Source organism: Pongo pygmaeus, chromosome 23 (assembly GCF_028885625.2).
Source record: "Pongo pygmaeus isolate AG05252 chromosome 23, NHGRI_mPonPyg2-v2.0_pri, whole genome shotgun sequence".
In the NCBI taxonomy this organism is placed as follows: domain Eukaryota; kingdom Metazoa; phylum Chordata; class Mammalia; order Primates; family Hominidae; genus Pongo; species Pongo pygmaeus.
Window position 1 is genome coordinate 42492751 of NC_085931.1, and position 20225 is coordinate 42512975.

General features: G+C 44.6%; 1 protein-coding gene across 50 annotated transcripts in view; it reads left to right on the plus strand.

Annotated features, from left to right (window-relative positions):
* Window positions 1–20225, plus strand: part of SFI1 (SFI1 centrin binding protein) — a 128766-nt gene that overhangs the window by 92107 nt on the left and 16434 nt on the right. For 41 of the 50 annotated variants that reach the window (XR_010125947.1, XR_010125945.1, XR_010125946.1 and 38 more), the window contains 5 exons: window positions 1626–1696; window positions 3517–3609; window positions 7138–7235; window positions 8341–8407; window positions 12506–12636. Coding sequence is in view for 47 of the 50 variants with exons in the window: in XM_054470395.2 (XP_054326370.2) it covers window positions 1626–1696; window positions 3517–3609; window positions 7138–7235; window positions 8341–8407; window positions 12506–12636 (460 nt within the window). In the remaining 3 variants the exon portion in view is untranslated. The remainder of the gene's footprint in view (window positions 1–1625; window positions 1697–3516; window positions 3610–7137; window positions 7236–8340; window positions 8408–12505; window positions 12637–20225) is intronic. The other 9 variants (XM_054470406.2, XM_054470400.2, XM_054470407.2 and 6 more) reach the window with 1 other exon arrangement.

Here is a 20225-nt window from a genome sequence, read left to right on the forward strand (position 1 = left end):
GAGTAGCTGGGATTACAGGCATGCACCACCATGCCCAGCTAATTTTTTTGTATTTTTAGTAGAGACAGGGTTTCTCCATGTTGGTCAGGCTGGTCTCGAACTCCTGATGACCTCAGGTGATCTGCCCTCCTCAGCCTCCCAAAGTGCTGTGATTACAGGCCTGAGCCATCGCACCCAGCCATATTCTTAATCACTACCCCTACCATACTATGTGCCCAAGTGTGAGAATTTGGACTGCCTAGGATGTTCATCCACACATTTTATTTGTTCATCAAAGTCTTGCTTTGTATAAATTCCTGCTTAAATTCTGGGATATGAGGAAGCTCAGACTAATGATAGTTCATTGTCTAGTGGGGGAAATAGACATGAAAATGTGTCTTTAAATATGGCATGATAATTCCTATCATAAAGATTTGTATCAAGTTATTTGAGAGCGACTGTGGAGATTCAGTCAAGGAGGTAATGTTTGTGCAGAATTTAAGTCATAGGAGATGAGAAGTTGGGAAGGTTGATGTCTTAGGGGAAGACTGCAGAAGGTTGGAAAAGGCATTTCAGTGAGGAAAAGCATTCAAGAATCTAGTGGGCTGTAGAGGTATGGATGGTGGGAAGGTAGATGCAGGAACCTCTGGAGGTTTTTTAACTTTTAAAAATTTAGAGACAGGGTCACATGTTGCCCAGGCTGGAGTGCAGTGGCTTTCACAGGCGCAGTGGTAGCTTACTACAGTCTTGAACTCCTGGGCTTAAGCAATTCTCCCTCCTCAGCCTATGAAGTAGGTGAAACTACAGGCACACACCATCACACCCGGCATCAGGGGTTTTTAAGAAGAGAAGAGGCTGGGGGCAGTGGCTCACACCTGTAATCCAAGTGCTTTGGGAGGATCGCTTGAACTCAGGAGTTTGAGGCTACAGTGAACTATGATGGCACCCTTGCCCTGCAGCCTGGGTGACAGAGTGAGACCCAGTCTCTTAAAAAAGAAAAGAAATGCAGTCAGATTTGTGCTTTGGAAAGGATAATTCTGGATTAGCGGAGAGAGGCTAGCACTGGTGGGAGACCAGTTATGGGAGGAGGCTCACTTATCAGTCTATGTAAGAGATGTGAGGGACGAGTCGGATGAACTGCAGGGTGTTGGGGGTGGGGACAGAAGAGCAGAAGGGGATGGAGAGAGCCAAGAGATTTAGGAAGGGAGCAGATGGACTTGGCGACTGATTAGATGAGAGTGGGAGGAGAAAAGGTTTGAAAATAACTCCAAGGTTTTTAGCTCAAACATCTAACTGGATTGTGATGCCAAAACAGAGACTATAGAAAAAGGAGCAGATTCTGCTTTAGATATGGTGATTTCTAAATGTTTACTGAAGTTGGTAGCAGTTTATCTCAGGTATTTTTTGCCTCTCATCTCATGGGCATTCAAGGGGTGGCATGCAAGACCAGATGTTTGATCAGTAACTGACAGGGTTTCCCTTTGCCCACTGCTTCCCTGGGTCATCAGGAGTAGACAGAGGTGGACCTCAGCCCACCTGGCACGTGTGTTATCCCCGATAGCCACGGCCCTTCAGGTGGCTTGCTGAGAATGTACTGTGTAGGGGCCAGAACCTTGTTGGGACTGGAGGCCTTCACTTCCTGGCAGACATGCTGCTGTGTGCAGAAGAAGCTGCCCAGTTTGAGATGGCAGAAGAGCACCACAGGCACAGCCAGCTGGTAAGAGCCCTGCATCCTGGCATGGCTCCGCTCGGCAGCCTTGCTTGGGTATCCACTCTTGGGGGACCCTAACCCCTGTCACCTTCATTAAATGCGGTCAGCTATGGGTGAGTTTTGGTCATGAAGCCCTCCTTTCATTGTGGGTGTCCCTCTTTTCATTTTGGATTACAGGTGCTAATGGTGTAGGGTCAGAGGGGTATGAAGCTGCAAAGGAACCTCAGAGATTATTTAGTCCTGAGCTTTTTTTACATGGGAAAACCGCTTTTGAGTGGCGGAAGCCTCACCTATAAAATAGGTCAAAGTAGCCATGCTGTGGTTGAAGCATGTCAGGGAGTCAGTCCCTGTTCTACCTGCTACTATTCCCTTCCCTTGCTACACGAGGTGGTCTTCATATGTTTTCAGGAGCCTGTGGGGCTCCACAAAGCACAGTACAAAAACCCCTAATCCAGTCTGATATCTTCACTTCTGTCTCAGAAAATTGAAGCCTAAGGCATGGGGAAATATGGGCAAATCAGCTTTGCTTAGCCAATTTGTGAGGCATTATTATTATTTTTTAGAGATGCAGTCTCACTATGTTGTCCAGGCTAGATTCAAACTTCTGGGCTCAAGCAATCCTACCACCTCAGCCTCCTGAGTAGCTGGGACTATAGGCATGTGCCACCATACCCAGTGTTGAGGCATTAGTATTATCATTACTATTATTATTAGAGATAGGGTCTCCTCTGTCACCCAGGCTGGAGTGCAGTGTTACAATCGTAGCTTGCTGCAGCCTTGAACTCCTGGACTCACATGATCCTTCCACCTCAGCCTCCCAGGTAGCTGGGACCACAGGCACATGCCACCATGCCCAACTAATTTTTTAGATTTTTTTTTTTTTGAGACGGAGTCTCGCTCTGTCACCCAGGCTGCAGTGGCGCTATCTTGGCTCACTGCAAGATCCGCCTCCGGGGTTCACGCCATTCTCCTGCCTCAGCCTCCCGAGTAGCTGGGACTACAGGTGCCCGCCACCACACCCAGCTAATTTTTTGTATGTTTAGTAGAGACGGGGTTTCACCATGTTAGCCAAGATGGTCTCGATCTCCTGATCTCGTGATCTGCCCGCCTCGGCCTCCCAAAGTGCTGGGATTACAGGCGTGAGCCACCACGCCTGGCCTAATTTTTTAGTTTTTTATACAGACAGAGTCTCCTTCTGTTGGCCAGGCTGCTCTTGAACTCCTGTGCTCAAGCAGTCCTCCTGCCTCAGCATCCTAAAGTGTTGGGATTACAGGTGTGAGCCACTGCACCTGGCCTTTTAGGCATTATTGATGGAGCTGGATCCAGGTCCATCCTGGCCCAGCCCCAACCCTTCCTTTCACTAAAGATTCCTTCTTCCATTTTAGCAGCACTGCATTTATAATCATACAAATGTACGCACTGAGCCCACATGGTAAAAAAACAAAAAAAACACAAAAACCACCACAGACAAAAAGTCTGTCTTTTTCTGAGAGGCAACAGTTGATGTTTACCTTGGTCTGTAGAATTGTCATGTGGGTCATGGGGTTCTCTCCTGGTGTGGGTGTGTTTGTTCTTGTGCAGTATAGATGGACAGCAGGGAGGGTTCAGCAAATATTTATTAAGTGCCTGCTGTGCAGGCTGGCTTGTGTTAGGCTCCCAGTTGAATCTCAAAGCAGAGAAACACTCAGGGAGATGGAACAGGTATGAGAAGCTGTGACCAAGCTTCTCCCCTCTGATTTGAGGCACTGTCTGCCTTCATCTACTCTTAGTTTACAGACTCTACTGATTCCAGTCCTTGTAATCAGTTGTGTCCTTTCTTTGCACAGTATTTTTGCTTTAGGGCCCTAAAAGACAATGTGACCCACGCCCATCTCCAGCAAATAAGAAGGAATCTTGCTCACCAGCAGCATGGTGTCACGGTGAGGGTTGTCTTCTGTATCAAAGGACCTCTTCTGATAGCCATTCTCTCTCGCTCTTTTTTCAGTCTTGCCAAATTAAGCAGAACTCTTTTTAAAAAAACTTTTGTGCTTCAAGATTTGTCCAGACTGTCAACTCTAAAACCTTAGTTTGCATTTTCTTTCTTTCTTTCCTTTTTTTTTTTTTTTTTTTGGAGACAGAGTCTTTCTCTATTGCCCAGGCTGGAGTACAGTGGCACGATCTCAGCTCACTGCAACCTCCGCCTCCCGGGTTCAAGCAATTCTCCTGCCTCAGCCTCCTGAGTAGCTGGGATTACAGGCATGCACCACTACACCTACCTAATTTTTGTATTTGTAGCAGAGACAAGATTTCACCATGTTGGCTAGGCTGGTCTCGAACTCCTGACTTCAGATGATCCACCCGCCTCAGCCTCCCAAAGTGCTGGGATTACAGGCGTGAGCCACCAGGCTCGGCCTCTTTAGTTTGCATTTTCTTTGGTAATCCATGCCTGCTGATAGAAAAACTTGTTTGATCCCATTTTTTTATCTCTTTGCCAAGAAATGGATAGTTGACTCAAAGTTCAGGGACTGTGGATTTTAACCCTGACCTGGGGATATAGTGATACAAATACATTTTCTTTTTTTCTTTACTTATTTAGAGGCAGGGTCTTGTTCTGTCACCCAGACTGTAGTGCAATAGGTCACTGCAGGTTCAAGTGATCCTCCTGCCTCAGCCTCCCAAGTAGTTGGGACTACAGCTGTAAGCCACTACACCCAGCTAATTTTTGTATTTTTTTGTAGACTGGGTCCTACTATGTTGCCTAGGCTGATCTCAAACTCCTGGGCTCAAGTGATCTGCCCACCTTAGCCTCTCAAAGTGCTGGGATTACAGGTGTGAGCCACCGCACCCAGCCCAAATACAGTTTTTGTTGTTTTTTTGTTTTTTTTTTTTGAGACAGGGTCTTGCTCTGTTGCCCAGGCTGGTGTGCAGCTGCAGTGGTGCGATCTCAACTCACTGCAACCTCCGCCTCCCAAGTTCAAGTGATTCTCATGTCTCAGCCTCCCAAGTAGCTGGGATCACAGGTGTGTGCCACCAAGCCCAGCTAATTTTTTTGTATTTTTAGTAGAGACGGGTTTTTCCCCGTGTTGGCTGGGTTGGTCGCAAACTTCTGGCCTCAAGCAATCCACCTGCCTCGGCCTCCCAAAGTGCTGGGATTACAGACATGAGCCACCATGCCTGGCCCCAAATACACTTTAAATCTTGCATTATAGGAGGCTTTGGTTGTGTTTCTATTGTAAGTCTATTCACTTCCATTGTAAGTCCATTATAAAACAATGGTTTGTTTACTTGATGCCAACAAATACTGTCTCTACTTGAAGATTTCATTTCTTGGTGTAGGATTTTTTTCCCTGTTACTGTTTTATGAAAAATGTTTAAACATACAGAAAAATAGAAAAAAATAGTATAATAAGCCTCTATATAGTCACTACCTGGATATAGTAATTGTTAATATTTGCTATATTTGCTTCATTGTTTTTTGCTGAATAATTTCAAAGTAAATTATAGACATCACAACACTTTGCACCTAAATATTTCAGCATGCGTCACTCAAAGACATTTTCTTATGTAACAACAATGTCATTATCATCCCTAAGAAAAGTAACAGTGATTGCCTAACATTAGTATCCAGTCAACATTCAAATTTCCATAGTTGTCTTAAAAATGTCTTATTTGTAGCTGCTTTTTACAAACCAGAATGCAGTTAAGGATCACTAACTCCATTTGGTTCTTTTCTGATTGATTTTTAGCAGAAATGGATTTTGTTATTATATCTCTTAAAGCTTTTAATCTAGAACTTTCCTTCCCCCAACCACAGTTCTTTATTACGTTTTTGATAAATATATTATATATATATATATAATTTTTTTTTTTTTTGAAATCGGGTCTCGTTCTCGCCCAGGCTGGAGTGCAGTAGCTTGATCTTGGCTCACTGCAACCTCCACCTTCCGGGTTCAAGCTATTCTCCTGCCTCAGCCTCCCAGGTAGCTGGGACTACAGATGCACACCATCACGCCTGGCCAATTTTTGTATTTTTAGTAGAGATGGGGTTTCACCATGTTGGCCAGGCTGGTCTCAAACTCCTGACCTTTGGTGAGCCTCCCACCTCGGCCTCTCAAAGTGTTGGGATTACAGGCGTGAGCCACGACACCCGGCCTATTATATTTTTAAATTGTGGTAAAAGATACATCACTTAAACTTTATCACCTTAACCATTTTTAAGTGTACAGTTCAGTGACATGTACATCCACATTGTGCAATCATCATCACTATTCATCTCTAGAACTTTTTCATCTTGCAAAATTGAAACTCTGTACCCATTTCCTCTTTCCTCAGCCCCTGGAAACCACCATTCTACTTTGTCTCTATAAATTAGATTATTCTAGAGACCTCATAGGTGGAATCATATAGTATTTGTCCTTTTGCAGCTGGCTTATTTCACTTAGCATGATGTATACTTTTTTAAATGACTGCCTTTTTTGAAAAAAGGACAGGCCAATTATTTTGTTTATACAATTTATTTATTATTATTATTATTATTATTAGAGACAGGGTCTCACTCTGTCATCCAGGCTAGAGTGCAGTGGTGTGATCATAGCTCATTGTAGCCTCATCCTCCTGGGCTCAAGAGAATATCCTGCCTCAGCCTCCTGAGGAGCTAGGACTACAGGTGCACACCACCATGCCTAGCCTTGTATAATGTTTTTGTGGGGGTTTTTTTTTGTTGTTTTGAGATGGAGTTTCACTCTTGTTGCCCAGGCTGGAGTGCAATGGTGCCATCTCGGCTCACTGCAACCTCCACCTCCCGGGTTTAAGCGATTCTCCTGCCTCAGCCTCCCAAGTAGCTGGGTTTACAGGCATGCGCCACCACGTCCGGCTAATTTTGTATTTTTAGTAGAGACAGGGTTTCTCCATGTTGGTCAGGCTGGTCTCAAACTTCTGAGAACTCAAGTGATCCGCCCACCTTGGCCTCCGAAAGTGCTGGGATTACAGGTGTGAGCTACTGCGCCCAGCCCAATGTTTTATGTTATTGATTTATCTGATTGTTTCCTGTTGATATCATTTATATCATTTAATTTTCCTTTAGTCTGCGTGGTTCTTATAATCGTTACATCTAAGGGCTTGTTTAGATTGAAGTTAAACATTTATGCAAGACTACTTCATAGGTGGGAATATGCAATAAAATCAGTTTTCATTTCTAAAATGGCTTTCAAAAATGTCATTGTCTTCTGTGAGATTAGGAATAGCTTCTTCATCTAGATTTCCGTAGACTGGAAGAACCATCTTTTTGCCTTTTATGTTGGCCCAGAATAGCTCTATAGTTCAGCCCTCATTAATTTGTATGCCCACTGTGTGTTGGCTGCTCCTGAGGTAATTCCTGCTTTGGGGGAGCTCACAGTCTGTTGGAGTAAGGATTCACTGTTTTACCTTTCATCTCAGTAAATTTCCATCTTCTTCCTACCTTGCTTTAGCTGCTGCACAGGTTCTGGAACCTCTGGTGGTCTCAGATTGAGCAGAAAAAGGAAAGAGAGCAGCTCCCCTTACTGCATGCTGCCTGGGACCACTACAGGTAGGGACTCTGGCTTCATCCCTGGCTCTCAGGGACTTTGTGCCTCTGACTTACTGTTTTCCAGGAGTAATCGCTTGCCCTTCTATGCGTTAGTGTGGCAGATTCAGAAAGGCCTGCTGGGGTGGAGGTCCTGCTGTAAACCATTTGTTCCTGAATTGGGGTTTTTGGCTGATCAGATGGGAGATAGGATGAGCATATTTGCATTGGTTCTTGGCCACCATAGTCTGAAGTATGTGCCTGGTCGCTCACTGCCTTGGTCCTACAGGCATCAATATGTTCACAAGTTAGAATTCATGCATTGCTAGTGTTAAAGAGAAGGGTCAGGGACATTTGTGACTCAGTCTTAAAGTGTGCAGGGAATGTCCTCAATATTTTAGGGCTAGTCATTCAGTTAAAATAAATAAATAAAAACACTACATTTCTGTGAGGAAAACTCAGAATGTATAGGGTGGAAAGTATAAAGGGAAAAACAAAGTTGCCTGGCCCCCTCCCTACAAGTAAGAGTAAGATCTTACTCCTCAGAGGGAAACACTACGTATAAACTTTCTTGCTGCCAGAAATGTTCAATATGTCCTTCCTTTCTTTGCCGTCCTCTTTTTTCCTCTCCCCACAGTATAATCAACTTAATTTGCATAGTTTAGGTCCAATTTTGATGCATTTTTTAATGAGTTAGTGAGAATCCCAATAATTAACTGACTCATTTAGAGTTATCAAGGCATATTATTATTCCAAACCCTGGTTTACAAAACCTAGTGTGAGAGGCAACACGTCGCGGACCCCCAGAGTTTGGCCATGAAACCAGAAAGTTCAGGATGTCTAGGAGATTTCACACATATTTCCTAAATTCCAGAGCTACTGTGCTTTTGGTGGTCTAATTAGGTTTTACAAGAAAGTTGTCAACATTTTAGGCAATCCTCATTCCAAAATCAGAGGTTGACAAATTTTATATTTGGTATCAGGCTCTTATTGCCGTCTCTCCTAGAATGAAAGTAGTAAGCCCATGGGGTGCCTTTAACTCACAGGAAGTAACTGTACCCCAATTTACCTGCCTTAAAACAAAGTTTTAAAAACCTGAAACCTGAAGGTATTCTTCCTTTTGTTTCAGGATAGCACTGCTGTGCAAGTGTATCAAATTGTGGCTACAGTATACTCGGAAGAGGCGGTACAAGCAGGTATGGAGTACTTTTTAGCAGATAGCTCTACTGGCTTACATTCTTGGACCCATTTGCTTTGGAAAGATTCTTGGAAAAGACCTATGCCAAGAAGTCTTGTCATTCTGCTTTGGAAGACAGGGTGTTGAAAAAGCTCAGTCATTTCTTCCAGTTCCCACCTCTGATATCAGAAAGTCTGCATAACTCCCATTTCTTATCTGCTATGAAAATACAAGTTCTCTCTGAAAGTACTGAGCTCTTATCAGCCATTCACATCTTTACTCAAATTCATTTAGTCTCTGAGTTACCCAGCCCTTCACCCAGTGGGACCTGCAAGAGGTACAGGGAGAGGTGCAGAGCATAAGTGCTGCATCCCAGTGCTAAACAGTGTGAGACACATGTCTCCCGGGGGTGGAGGATGTGAGGTCAGGACCACAAATAAGTAAAGGCAGGCTGGGAAAGATAGATTCAGTTCCATTTAAGAAATGCTTATTGAGCAACTGCTATGCCTCAGACACTGCACTAAGCACTGAGGATACAACTGTGATATAAAGTCAATAAAATTCCTGCTCTCCCAGGGCTCATACTTTAGCACCAGGGTGACAAATAAGTGTGACTGGGAGTACCTGTCTGGGATGTTGAAGTGAGAAGGATTTCAAGGCCGTGTTTACACTCAGTGGGAAAGGGTTCAGTTAGCTAATTCCCTATAGTTTGGGGATAGAATCCAAATTTTTAGCAAGGCCTACAAACTCCTTTGGGAGCTGGTCCCTGTCTATTTCTCTCCCCTTTCCTGTTACCACTCTGTTCCTTCACAACTGCACTCTGACCAGTTAAGCTGCCAGTGGTTCCCTAAAGGTCCTCTGTGCCCTCCTGCTTCTCTTTGTACCTCCAGTTCTCGATTTCACACTCCCTTCCAGCTCAGATGTCACCTCCTCCCCCAGGCCAGTCCACCTCCACCCCTACCCCGGAGGCAGAGCTTTATCAGAACATTCATCTTGTAGTTGTTCACTGGCTTCTCTTTCCCCACAGCCTGTGAAGTCCTTTAGAGTACAGCCTGTCCCTTTTGCCTCCTTAGCCCACAGTGCTTGGCATGGGATATGTGCTAATATTTGGATGCATTAATGCACAGACCAACAAATGAACTGCTGTTGATCTCTTCAGAGTTTTTTTCCAAGGATGATCTCAGTTGATAGAGCTTGGATGCTACAGGGCATGGCCTCTTTTTGCGTCACTCTTGCCTCCCACACTTAAGAAATGCTAGAGTCACTGCATTCTTTGACATGCCTTTGGGTTATGTTACTGGCTTTGAAAAGACATTGCCACTTGTTATCTTAAGTTCTTGTAATACAAGTTCACCAGAATGCAGGAAAGCCTTTCAGAAAAAGACTGAGTGTCAGAGTTGAAAGGTTGTATTTATTCAAGGTGGAGAGCAGAGGGTCTCTTTTATTTCCTTCCTGGAAAACGAGCACTCCCCTTGACACAGGGGCCCAACACTGGCGGACAGTCCGGGGTCAGCGTTTTCATCTCTCACACTGATCTAGCATGGCCTGCTTTCAAAGGTATAGCGGGTCTGAAAAATGGGAAGAGCACTGCTTAGTCATTCCTAAACCTTTAGCTCACGATCTGAATATCACCTCTTGGTATAGGTATCCCAGGAGCACATCAGATCTTTCTATTCTTAGACAAGATAAAAATATTATTTTTTGTGGGTTTCTTCCTTTTTAAAAAGTAACATACAGTCAGCCCTCTGTATCTGTGGGTTCCACATCCATAGATTCAACCAACCATGGATAAAAAATATTCAGAGAAAAAAAGAATAGTTGTGTCTGTACTGAACATATTCAGACCTTTTTTTCTTGTCATTAGTCCCTAAACAATATATAAACAATATAGCATAACAACTATTTACATAGCATTGACATTGTATTGGGTATTATAAGTAATCTAGAGATGTATACAGGAGGATTGCGTAGGTTATATGCAGATGCCAATTTATTTGGTTTTTTTGTTTTGTTTTATTTTGTTTTTGAGACAGGTCTCACTTTGTCACCCAGGCTGGAGTACAGTGGCATGATCTTGGCTCACTGCAGCCTCACTCTCCCCAGGTTCAAGCGATTCTCCTGCCTCAGCCTCCCAAGTAGCTGGGACTACAGGTGCAAGCCACCATGCCCAGCTAATGTTTGTGTTTTGTTTTTTTTTTTTTTTTTGTAGAGGTGGGGTGCCACCATGTTACCCAGGCTGGTCTCAAACTCCCAAGCTTTGCCTGCCTCAGACTCCCAAAGTGCTGGGATTACAGGCATGAGCCACTGCACCCGGCCTGCTATACCATTTTATATAAGATACTTGAGTATCCATGGATTTTGGTATCTGAGAGTTGCCCTGGAACCAGTCCCCCACAAATACCAAAGGATGGCTCTTTGCAGAATGGCGAATGTTTGCTAACTGTTGAAGCTTGATGGTAGGGTCATGGGTATTCATTATACTGTTGGCTTCTACTTTTGTTTACATTTGAAAATTCCCATAATAAAAAATAGAAAAGCAATGTGTAGATATTATAGAAAATTTAGGAAGTATAAAAAGACATAAAGAAGAAAAAATAAAACCATTCATGACATTTGATGGGTAAGCCTGGTATCTCTCTTCCTCTGTTTGGGTAGGAGTGTATGTACCTGTCTATTCACATACACATACATATGCATACTGATCCAATTATCTATTGCTATGTAAAAAATCACCCCAAACTCAGTGGTATAAGACAACAACCATTCTATTATGCTTTATGGATTATCGAAGATTGAGACAGGACATAATGGGAATGGTTGGTTTCTGCTCCAAGATCAGCCTCAACTGAAAAGATTCTAATGGCAAGGGGTTAGAATCATCTAGAAGTTTTCTTCACACACATCTAGATCCTGGATTAGAATGACTCAAAGACTGAGCTCAACTGGGAATGTTAACCAAAGAACCTGTATATGACCTCTCTGTGAGGCTTGGGCTTCCTTACAGCACGGTGGCCTTGGGGTAGTCAGCTATCAGAGCTTCAAAATGAGTGTTCCAGTGAACAAGTCAGAAGCTCTGTGGCTCTTTATATTGCCTCAGAACTCACATAGTGCCACTTTTACCATGCTCTATTGGTCAGAGCAGTCACTATCCCAGCCAGATTCAAGGGGAGGGAACATAGATCACTTCTCAATGAAGGAGGATCAAATAATTTGCAGCCATGTTTAAAACCTCTACACATTTGGGCCAGGCACAGTGGCTCATGCCTGTAATCCCAGCACTTTGGGAGGCTGAGGCAGGCAGATTGTAAGGTCAAGAGATCAAGACCATTCTGGCCAACATAGTGAAACCCTGTCTCTACTAAAAATACAAAAATTAGCTGGACGTGGTGGCGCATGCCTGTAGTCCCAGCTACTCGGGAGGCTGAGGCAGGAGAATCACTTGAACGCAGGAGGCGGATGTTGCAGTGAGCTGGGACTGCGCCACTGCACTCCAGCCTGGTGACAGAGCGAGACTCTGTCTCAAAAAAAACAAAAACAAAAACAAACATAAAACATCTATACATGCATATATGCTTTTTCCCCCAAAGTTTTGGATCATGGAGGCATATACGGTATATTCTTATGTCCATTGTCTTTCTTCCTACTGATGTATCAGTAAAATAGTAGACTTTTATAATTACATTAATGTGTATGATAAACACTATAAACAAAATCAAAAGATATGGGGTGGGGAAATATTTAGATTTATAACACATGACAAAGGACTAATAAATTGTTTAGGTTCAAAAACCCCATACATATCACTGAGTCGAATGCTAACAGACAGGGAAACAGGTAATGGGTATGAACACCTAAGCCATGGGGAAGAGAGTGAGTGTGTGTGTGTGTGTGTGTGTGTGTGTGTGTGTGTAGAAATGTTTAACCAATGGTTAAGTGAAAATTTTTTCACCTATCCTATTTCATTTTTCACCTAGCATATTGGCAAAGATAATAATGATTTTCATCTTTTTCTCATTTTTGTTATATAGGAAGCAATCCTCCCACAAGAGTGTGACCCTGAAAAGTCATGTTTAAAAAAAAAAGTTAAGTACAAGGGTTATTCATTGTTTTACTTTAGCTGCTACAGGCCAGAGCAAATGGTCATTTCCAGCAGAGAGCCCTGCCTGCTGCCTTCCACACATGGAATAGACTCTGGCGATGGCGCCACCAGGAAAATGTCCTCAATGCAAGAGCAACACGTTTCCACAGGTATGCTGCGCAGCTCCTGTCTGCACTGGGGCAGGTGTTTCAAATCTAACTCTGCCAACCACACAGCCCATTTGCTGTGCTTTTCAGCTTCCCAGACCCCAGGCCCTAGTACTTCCTGGATTTTCAATAATGTGGGCTCATTGATTTCATCTAGCAGGAAAAGACAAGACAGTGTTTCCCCTGGGAACTCTTTTGTCCACTTTATTTCAAGGGCTTTCAAAACAGCCTGTTTGTAACCTTCATTATTAGCCACTGAGAGCTCCATTAAAGCAGCCCATTAGCTTTCTGGATAAGAGCACGGTGGGACCTTGCATCACCTTGGCAGACATTCTTAAGTGTCATTTCCCTGAAACACTTAGTTCCTGTTCTGCTAGACCTGGCTTTTTGAAGTCTTGAAATTATAGTCATCAACAAAATTACAAAGGTCGGGCCGGGTGCAATGGCTCACGCCTGTAATCCCAGCACTTTGGGAGGCCGGAGTGGGCGGATCACAAGGTCAAGAGTTCAAGACCAGCCTGGCCAAGATGGTGAAACCCTGTCTTTACTAAAGATACAAAAATTAGCCCGGTCTGGTGGTGCATGCCTGTAATCCCAGCTACTCAGGAGGCTGAGGCAGGAGAATTGCTTGAACCTGGGAGGTGGAGGTTGCAGTGAGCTGAGATCGCGTCATTGCACTCCAGCCTGGGTGACAGGGCGAGATGCCATCTCAAAAAAAAAAGAAAAAGGCCGGGCACGGTGGCTCACGCCTGTAATTCCAGCACTTTGGGAGGCCAAGGTGGGCGGATCACGTGGTCAGGAGGTCGAGACCAGCCTGGCTAACATGGTGAAACCCTGTCTCTACTAGAAATACAAAAAATTAGCCGGGCTTGGTGGCAGGTGCCTGTAGTCCCAGCTACTCAGGAGGCTGAGGTAGGAGAATGGCATGAACCCGGGAGGCGGAGCTTGCAGTGAGCTGAGATCACACCACTGCACTCCAGCCTGGGCAACAGAGCGAGACTCCATCTCAAAAAAAAAAAAAAAAAAAAATTAGAAAGCTCAAGGAGCAGAGCTACATCTTTTTAGTTCCCACAGGGACAAACTTGTCCACAGCAGGTTCTTAGTATATGGTGGGACATAATGAAGAAATAATATTTATTTATTTATTTATTTATTTATTTATTTTTGAGTTGGAGTCTTGTCCTTTTGCCCAGGCTGGCATGCAGTGGCACGATCTTGACTCACGGCAAACTCCACATCCTGGGTTTAAGTGATTCTCCTGCCTCAGCCTCCCAAGTAGCTGGGATTACAGGTGTGCGCCACCACGCCCGGCTAATTTTTTGTATCTTTAGTAGAGACGGGGATTCACCATGTTGGCTAGGCTGGTCTCAAACTCCTGACCACATGATCCACCCGCCTTGGCCTCCCAAAGTGCTGGGATTACAGGCATGAGCCACCACGCCTGGCCTGTAATGAAGAAATTATTAATCACTAACTGTATGTCTGCCACTGTGTTGGGCATTGTGTGATGGGAGACAGAAAACAAATACATAAACTCATTCTGCCCATGGCATCATTATCTTCATTAATAATTTCCTTTTCACAGCGATTCTGAGAGATCAGGTTCAAAATGATAATTGGTAACAACCAGTAAGTGGTACAGCCAGGTTAATTCAAATCTCCAGTTCCAAAGTCCAGGTGCTTTCTTCTTGATCAAGAGGAAGATCTTTTTGATGACTTTGTAGGAGGGTGAAATTTTTGTGAAGAGATAAGACTGACATACAAGAAACAACTGAGAACCAATTCAAGAGAATAGATCCACGTGTCCCCAGTCATGTCAGCCACAAGTTCTTCCAGTGCTCAGAGCTAGTGCTGAGGGAGGCTGAGCATGGAATTATCTGGGAGAGGCTTCCTGTGAGTGAGAGAATGAGGATGGTGGCTGGAGTGGGCAAGATGGGGAGGCCCAGACTGAAGAGATTGGGCTGACCCTATAGATAGATATTCGAAAGATATTTGAGCAGGTGCATGGAACTAGTAAAATGACAGTTTTGGAAATTACCTTAAGTTCAGTGTACTTTATCTTAGGACAGAGGGGTGAGATGGAGGGGCATGCACTGGGAGAAGTTGCAGTCATCTTTAATCTGGAGGGTTTCAGGCCAGGTGCGGCGTCTCACGCCTGTAATCCCAGCACTTTGGGAGGCCGAGGTGGGTGGATCATTGGAGGTCGGGAGTTTCAGACCAGCCTGGCCAACATGGTGAAACCCCGTCTCTACTAAAAATACAAAAATTAGTGGGGTGTGGTGGTGCATGCTTGTAATCCTAGCTACTCCGGAGGCTGAGGCACAAGAATCGCTTTAACTCAGGAGGCAGAGGTTACAGTGAGTTGAGATGGCGCCACTGCACTCCAGCCTTGGACGACAGAGCGAGACTCCATCTCAAAATAAATCTATCTATCTATCTATCTATCTAATCTATCTAAACTATCTGGAGGGCTTTGAATGCTAGTTTGAGGTTAGCCAGAACTCTGGGTTTGTTAGTACGAAGTCCAGGGAGATGGTTTTAGGTGGTGGCCACAGGGAATAGAGGCTGATGAAAGGACAACTCTTGTGTCTTCTGGCTTCTGCAGACAGAGCAGCTTTGCCTTTACCTAGTCTTGTATTGTGGGCTGGTATAAGATTCATTCAAAAATGGCTTCAGGCTGGATGCGGTGGCTCACACCTGTAATCCCAGTACTTGGGGAAGCTGAGGCAGGTGGATCACCTGAGGTCAGAAGTTTGAGACCAGTCTGACCAACATGGCAAAACCCCATCTCTACTAAAAATACAAAAATTGGCCAGGCATGGTGGCATACATCCCAGCTACTCGGGAGGCTGAGGCAGGAGAATCACTTGAACCTAGGAGGTGGAGGTTGCAGTGAGCCAAGATCACACCACTGCACTCCAGTCTAGGTGACAGAGCAAGATTCCATCTCAAAAAAAAAGGCTTAAGTACTTAAAACACGCACACACAGTACCCGTTTCTTTTTTTACTATCAAGTAGCCATGCTTGGTTCTATTCTTTTTTTGTATTTTGTATGCTGTGAGAACCAAAAATTAAAAGTACCTTCAAAATAGCCAAGAGGAGCCTTTAACGGATTTTTGCTAGGGAGAAGTTTGGGTGGTTTTAGAGCTATCACTCTGGAGAAAAAGGGCAGAGGGCGACTTGGAGACAGGGTATAGCCAGGAGGCTTGCAGGATGGTGTAGGTCTGATGTAGATTTTTACCTGTTTTGGCTTAGTTGGACCTTTTCAGAAAACTTGGTTTTTCAGATTCCTGTTTTCCTTGTTCATGAGCAGAGTGATTGAGAGTCTGGCTTAGAAGCTGGACAAGCCTGAGTTCAGACCTATGCTCTGTCGCCTGTCAGCTCTGTGACCCTGGACAAGTCAGTCTGTCTCTCTGAGCCTCAGTCTCCTTGAATGTAAAATTGAGATGATGTGGTCATAGTCTCTATCTCATATGGTTGTCATGAAAATGAAATGGGAAAATACATGTAAAATACAAGCCAAGGGCCTAGCACAAAAATATGAACTGTCCCTCTGGCCCCTGGAGTTGGTTTAATTTGTGACTCTCATGGTAAGTACATGTTCAGAAGTTTGGTTTGGAGTTTAGCAAATTAAAATTCCAAATAAATATGTATCTTTGATATTCTTAGGTTATTTTTTAATGTTTTAGGAACATAGACAGATTTTATGATGGAATCTCATGAATTATGGCTAAAAATAATTTTTATAACCCTCCAGTGAAAGGTACTGAGAATGAGACAAAATTGGTTTGTCATTTATTTTAATCGAGATAAAATGTATATACAGTGAAAGGCATAGATTTTAAATAAAGTTTGATGAGTTTTCTTAGTTTTTTTATTTTTATTTTTTGAGACGGAGTCTCGCTCTGTTGCCCAGGTTGGAGTGCAGTGGTGTGATCTTGGCTCACTGCAAGCTCCGCCTCCCAGGTTCACGCCATTCTCCCACCTCAGCCTCCCGAGTAGTTGGGACTACAGGTGCCCACCACCACACCCGGCTAATTTTTTGTATTTTTGTTTTAGTAGAGACGGGGTTTCACTGTGTTAGCCAGAATGGTCTGGATCTCCTGACGTCATGATCTGCCCACCTTGGCCTCCCAAAATGCTGGGATTATAGGCGTGAGCCACCATGCCCGGCCGAGTTTTCATAATTTATATACCTATATAATCAACACTCCAGTCAAGATATAGAACATTTCTATCACCTGAGAAAGTTCCTTCATGTCCCCTCCAGTCAGTCCCTACCCTGCATAGGTAACCAGTATTCTGATTTCAGTCATCATAGGTTAGTTTTGCATGGTTTTTTTTCTTGTCGCCCAGGCTGGAGTGCAGTGGTGTGATCTCGACTTGCTGCAACCTCCGCCTCCCAGGTTCAAGCGATTCTGCTGCCTCAGCCTCCTGAATAGCTGGGATTACAGGTGTCCACCATCACACCCGGCTAATTTTTTGTATTTTTAGTAGAGATGGGGTTTCACCATGTTGACCAGGCTGGTCTAGAACTCCTGACCTCAGGTGATCCACCCTCTTCGGCCTCCTAAAGTGCTGGGATTACAGGCATGAGCCACCACGCCCGGCCGAATAGTATTTTTTTTTTTTTGAGACAGATTATCACTCTTTCACCCAGGCCGGAGTGCAATGGCGCTATCTCGGCTCACTGCAAGCTCCGCCTCCCGGGTTCACGCCATTCTCCTGCCTCAGCCTCCCGAGTAGCAGGGACTACAGGCGCACGCCACCACGCCCGGCTTATTTTTTGTATTTTTAGTAGAGACGGGGTTTCACTGTGTTAGCCAGGATGGTCTTGATCTCCTGACCTTGTGATCCGCCCACCTCAGCCTCCCAGAGTGCTGGGATTACAGGTGTGAGCCACTGTGCCTGGCCTTTTTTTTTTTTTTTTTGATGAGCCGAAGTGTTTGATTTCTGTTGGATTGATACTGTCCAATTTATCTTTTTTTTTTTGAGATGGAGTCTTGCTCTGTTGCCCAGGCTGGAGTGCAGTGGCATGATCTCAGCTCACTGCAGCCTCTGCCTCCCAGGTTCAAGCAACTCTCTTGCCTCAGCCTCCTGAGTAGCTGAGATTACAAGCGCACACTACCACGCCCAGCTAATTTTTGTATTTTTAGTAGAGACGGGGTTTCACCATGTTGGTCAGGGTGATCTCGAACTCCTGACTTCATGATCCACCCACCTCGGCCTCCCAAAGTGCTGGGATTACAGGCATGAGCCACCGTGCCCGGCCCAATTTATCCTTTTTTTTTATGGTTAGTGATTTTAGGGTCCTCCCTAAGAAATATTTGCTACTCTGAGATCTGAAAAGATATTTTCCTATATTTTATCTGGAAGCTTTATAGTTTTAGCATTTGCATTTAGGTCAATGATCATCTTGAATTTTTTTTCCATGTATGATATGACGGTAGGAGTCAAGGTTTATTTTTTTCTGTGTTTATCAGGTTTTTCCAGAACCATTTGTTGAAAAGCCTTTTTTTTTTTTTTTTTTTTTAGACAGAATCTCGCTCTGTTGCCAGGCTGGAGTGCGGTGGCAGTGGCGCAATCTCGGCTCACTGCAATCTTCGCCTCCCAGGTTTAAGCGATTCTCCTGCCTCAGCCTCCCAAGTAGCTGGGACTATAGGCGCCCGCCACCACGCCCAGCTAGTTTTTGTATTTTTAGTAGAGACAGGGTTTCACCGTGTTGGCCAGGATGGTCTCCATCTCTTGAACTTGTGATCCACCCGCCTCAGCATCCCAAAGTGCTGGGATTATAGGTGTGAGCCACCGCGCCTGGCCCAGACTAATTTTTTTTTCTAATTTTTTGTAGAAAAAGGGTCTCACTATGTCGCCCAGTCTGGTCTCAAACTCCTGGGGTCAAGTGATCCTCCTGCCATGGCCTCTCGCTGTTCTGAGATTACAGGCGTGAGCCGCCATGCCTTGCCCAGTTCTGTTTAGAATTAATATACCATTTCATCTTTAGCGCAAGAACATAAAAACAATAAAATTCTATTTTGTCCCCATCCTTGATGATATTTTTATTGTTTTTTTTTTTTTTAAGAAATAAAACATAGTGGGGACTCACTATGTTGCCCAGGCTGGTCTTGAACTTCTGGGCTCAAGACATCCTCCTGCCTCAGCCTTTCAAAGTGCTGGGATTACAGGAGTGAGCCACCACCCCCAACCAGTGGTATTTTTTGTCATACATTTTATGTCTAACGATTGATTGATTGTAGAGACGAGGTCTCACTATACTGCCCAGGCTGGTTTTGAACTCCTGAGTTCAAGCAATCCTCCTGCCTCAGCCTCCTGAAGTGTTAGGATTACAGGCATGAGCCACCATGCCCAGCCTGCAACATTACTATTTTTGCTTTAAATAATCAGTGCTCTTTTTATAAATTGAGAAGAAAAAAATTCAGCCTTTTATATTTACCCACATACTTTCCCTTTCCAATGTTCGTTGTGTCTTCCTGTACATTTGAATGTTCATCTGTATCATTTCCCTTCAGCCTAAAGATGATCTTTTAGTGTTTTTATACTAAGGTCAACTGGGGTTGAACGATCTCAGCTTTTGTGTCTGGTCTCTGCACTCTGGCTGGGCCAGAGCTCCATCTTTCAACCCTGTCCAGCTTCTGCCGTCTGTTCCCCTCTTGGCCCTGCAGCAGTCACTCTCTGCTAGGCCTCCAGGAGTCTGCACGTGTGGCCCTCATTTGAGGACCTGGGACAACCTCAGTAAAATTTTGGTTATTTCCCTCTGTTCAGCTGTCTCCTTTCTAGTACCCTGTCCCCAAATTCCAGCCCCTCTGGCAGTCATGAACTCCAGTCTTTGCCGCCTCAGCTCACTGAGACTGAGGGAGGCTCTGCTTAGCCTCCCTTCCCCTCACTGTTTAGAAGGTGCCCCCAGGCAGAAAGTCTGGGCGGCGTAGGGGCTCACCTCGCCTGTGTCCTATCGTTTCAGCATCAGAATCTACACTTACTATCCAGCGCCTGAAGACAGTTGCCACATATTTTTTGTCTGGTTTTGTCATATATGGCCAGAGGGCAGGTCCAGGACCAGTGACTGTGTTCTGACTAGAAGTGGAATCTTTGCTTTAAGTGATGTGTCTTGCGTGTTAAATTTCAGGGGAGCAAGATCCCCCAGTGCTGAACATGGATCCTGTGGCTTCACCAACATGTAGCCCCTAGTGGCTGTTGATCAGTTGTCCCAGCACTGCTGTTGCAGGATTCGATGTTGTTAATGGTGATCTGGTAGGCCTAGGCAGAGATGACAAAACAGTGGTTCCCAAACCTTTCTACTTTTCTTTTCTTTTTTTTTTTTTTTTTTTTTTTGATACCTCTGTTGCCCAGGCTGGAGTGCAGTGGCGTGATCTCGGCTCACTGCAAACTCCGCCTACCAGGTTCACGCCATTCTCCTGCCTCAGCCTCCCAAGTAGCTGGGACTACAGGCGCCCGCCACGAGGCCCAGCTAATTTTTATATTTTTGGTAGAGATGGGGTTTCACCGTGTTAGGCAGGATGGTCTCGATCTCCTGACCTCGTGATCCACCCATCTTGGCCTCTCAAAGTGCTGGGATT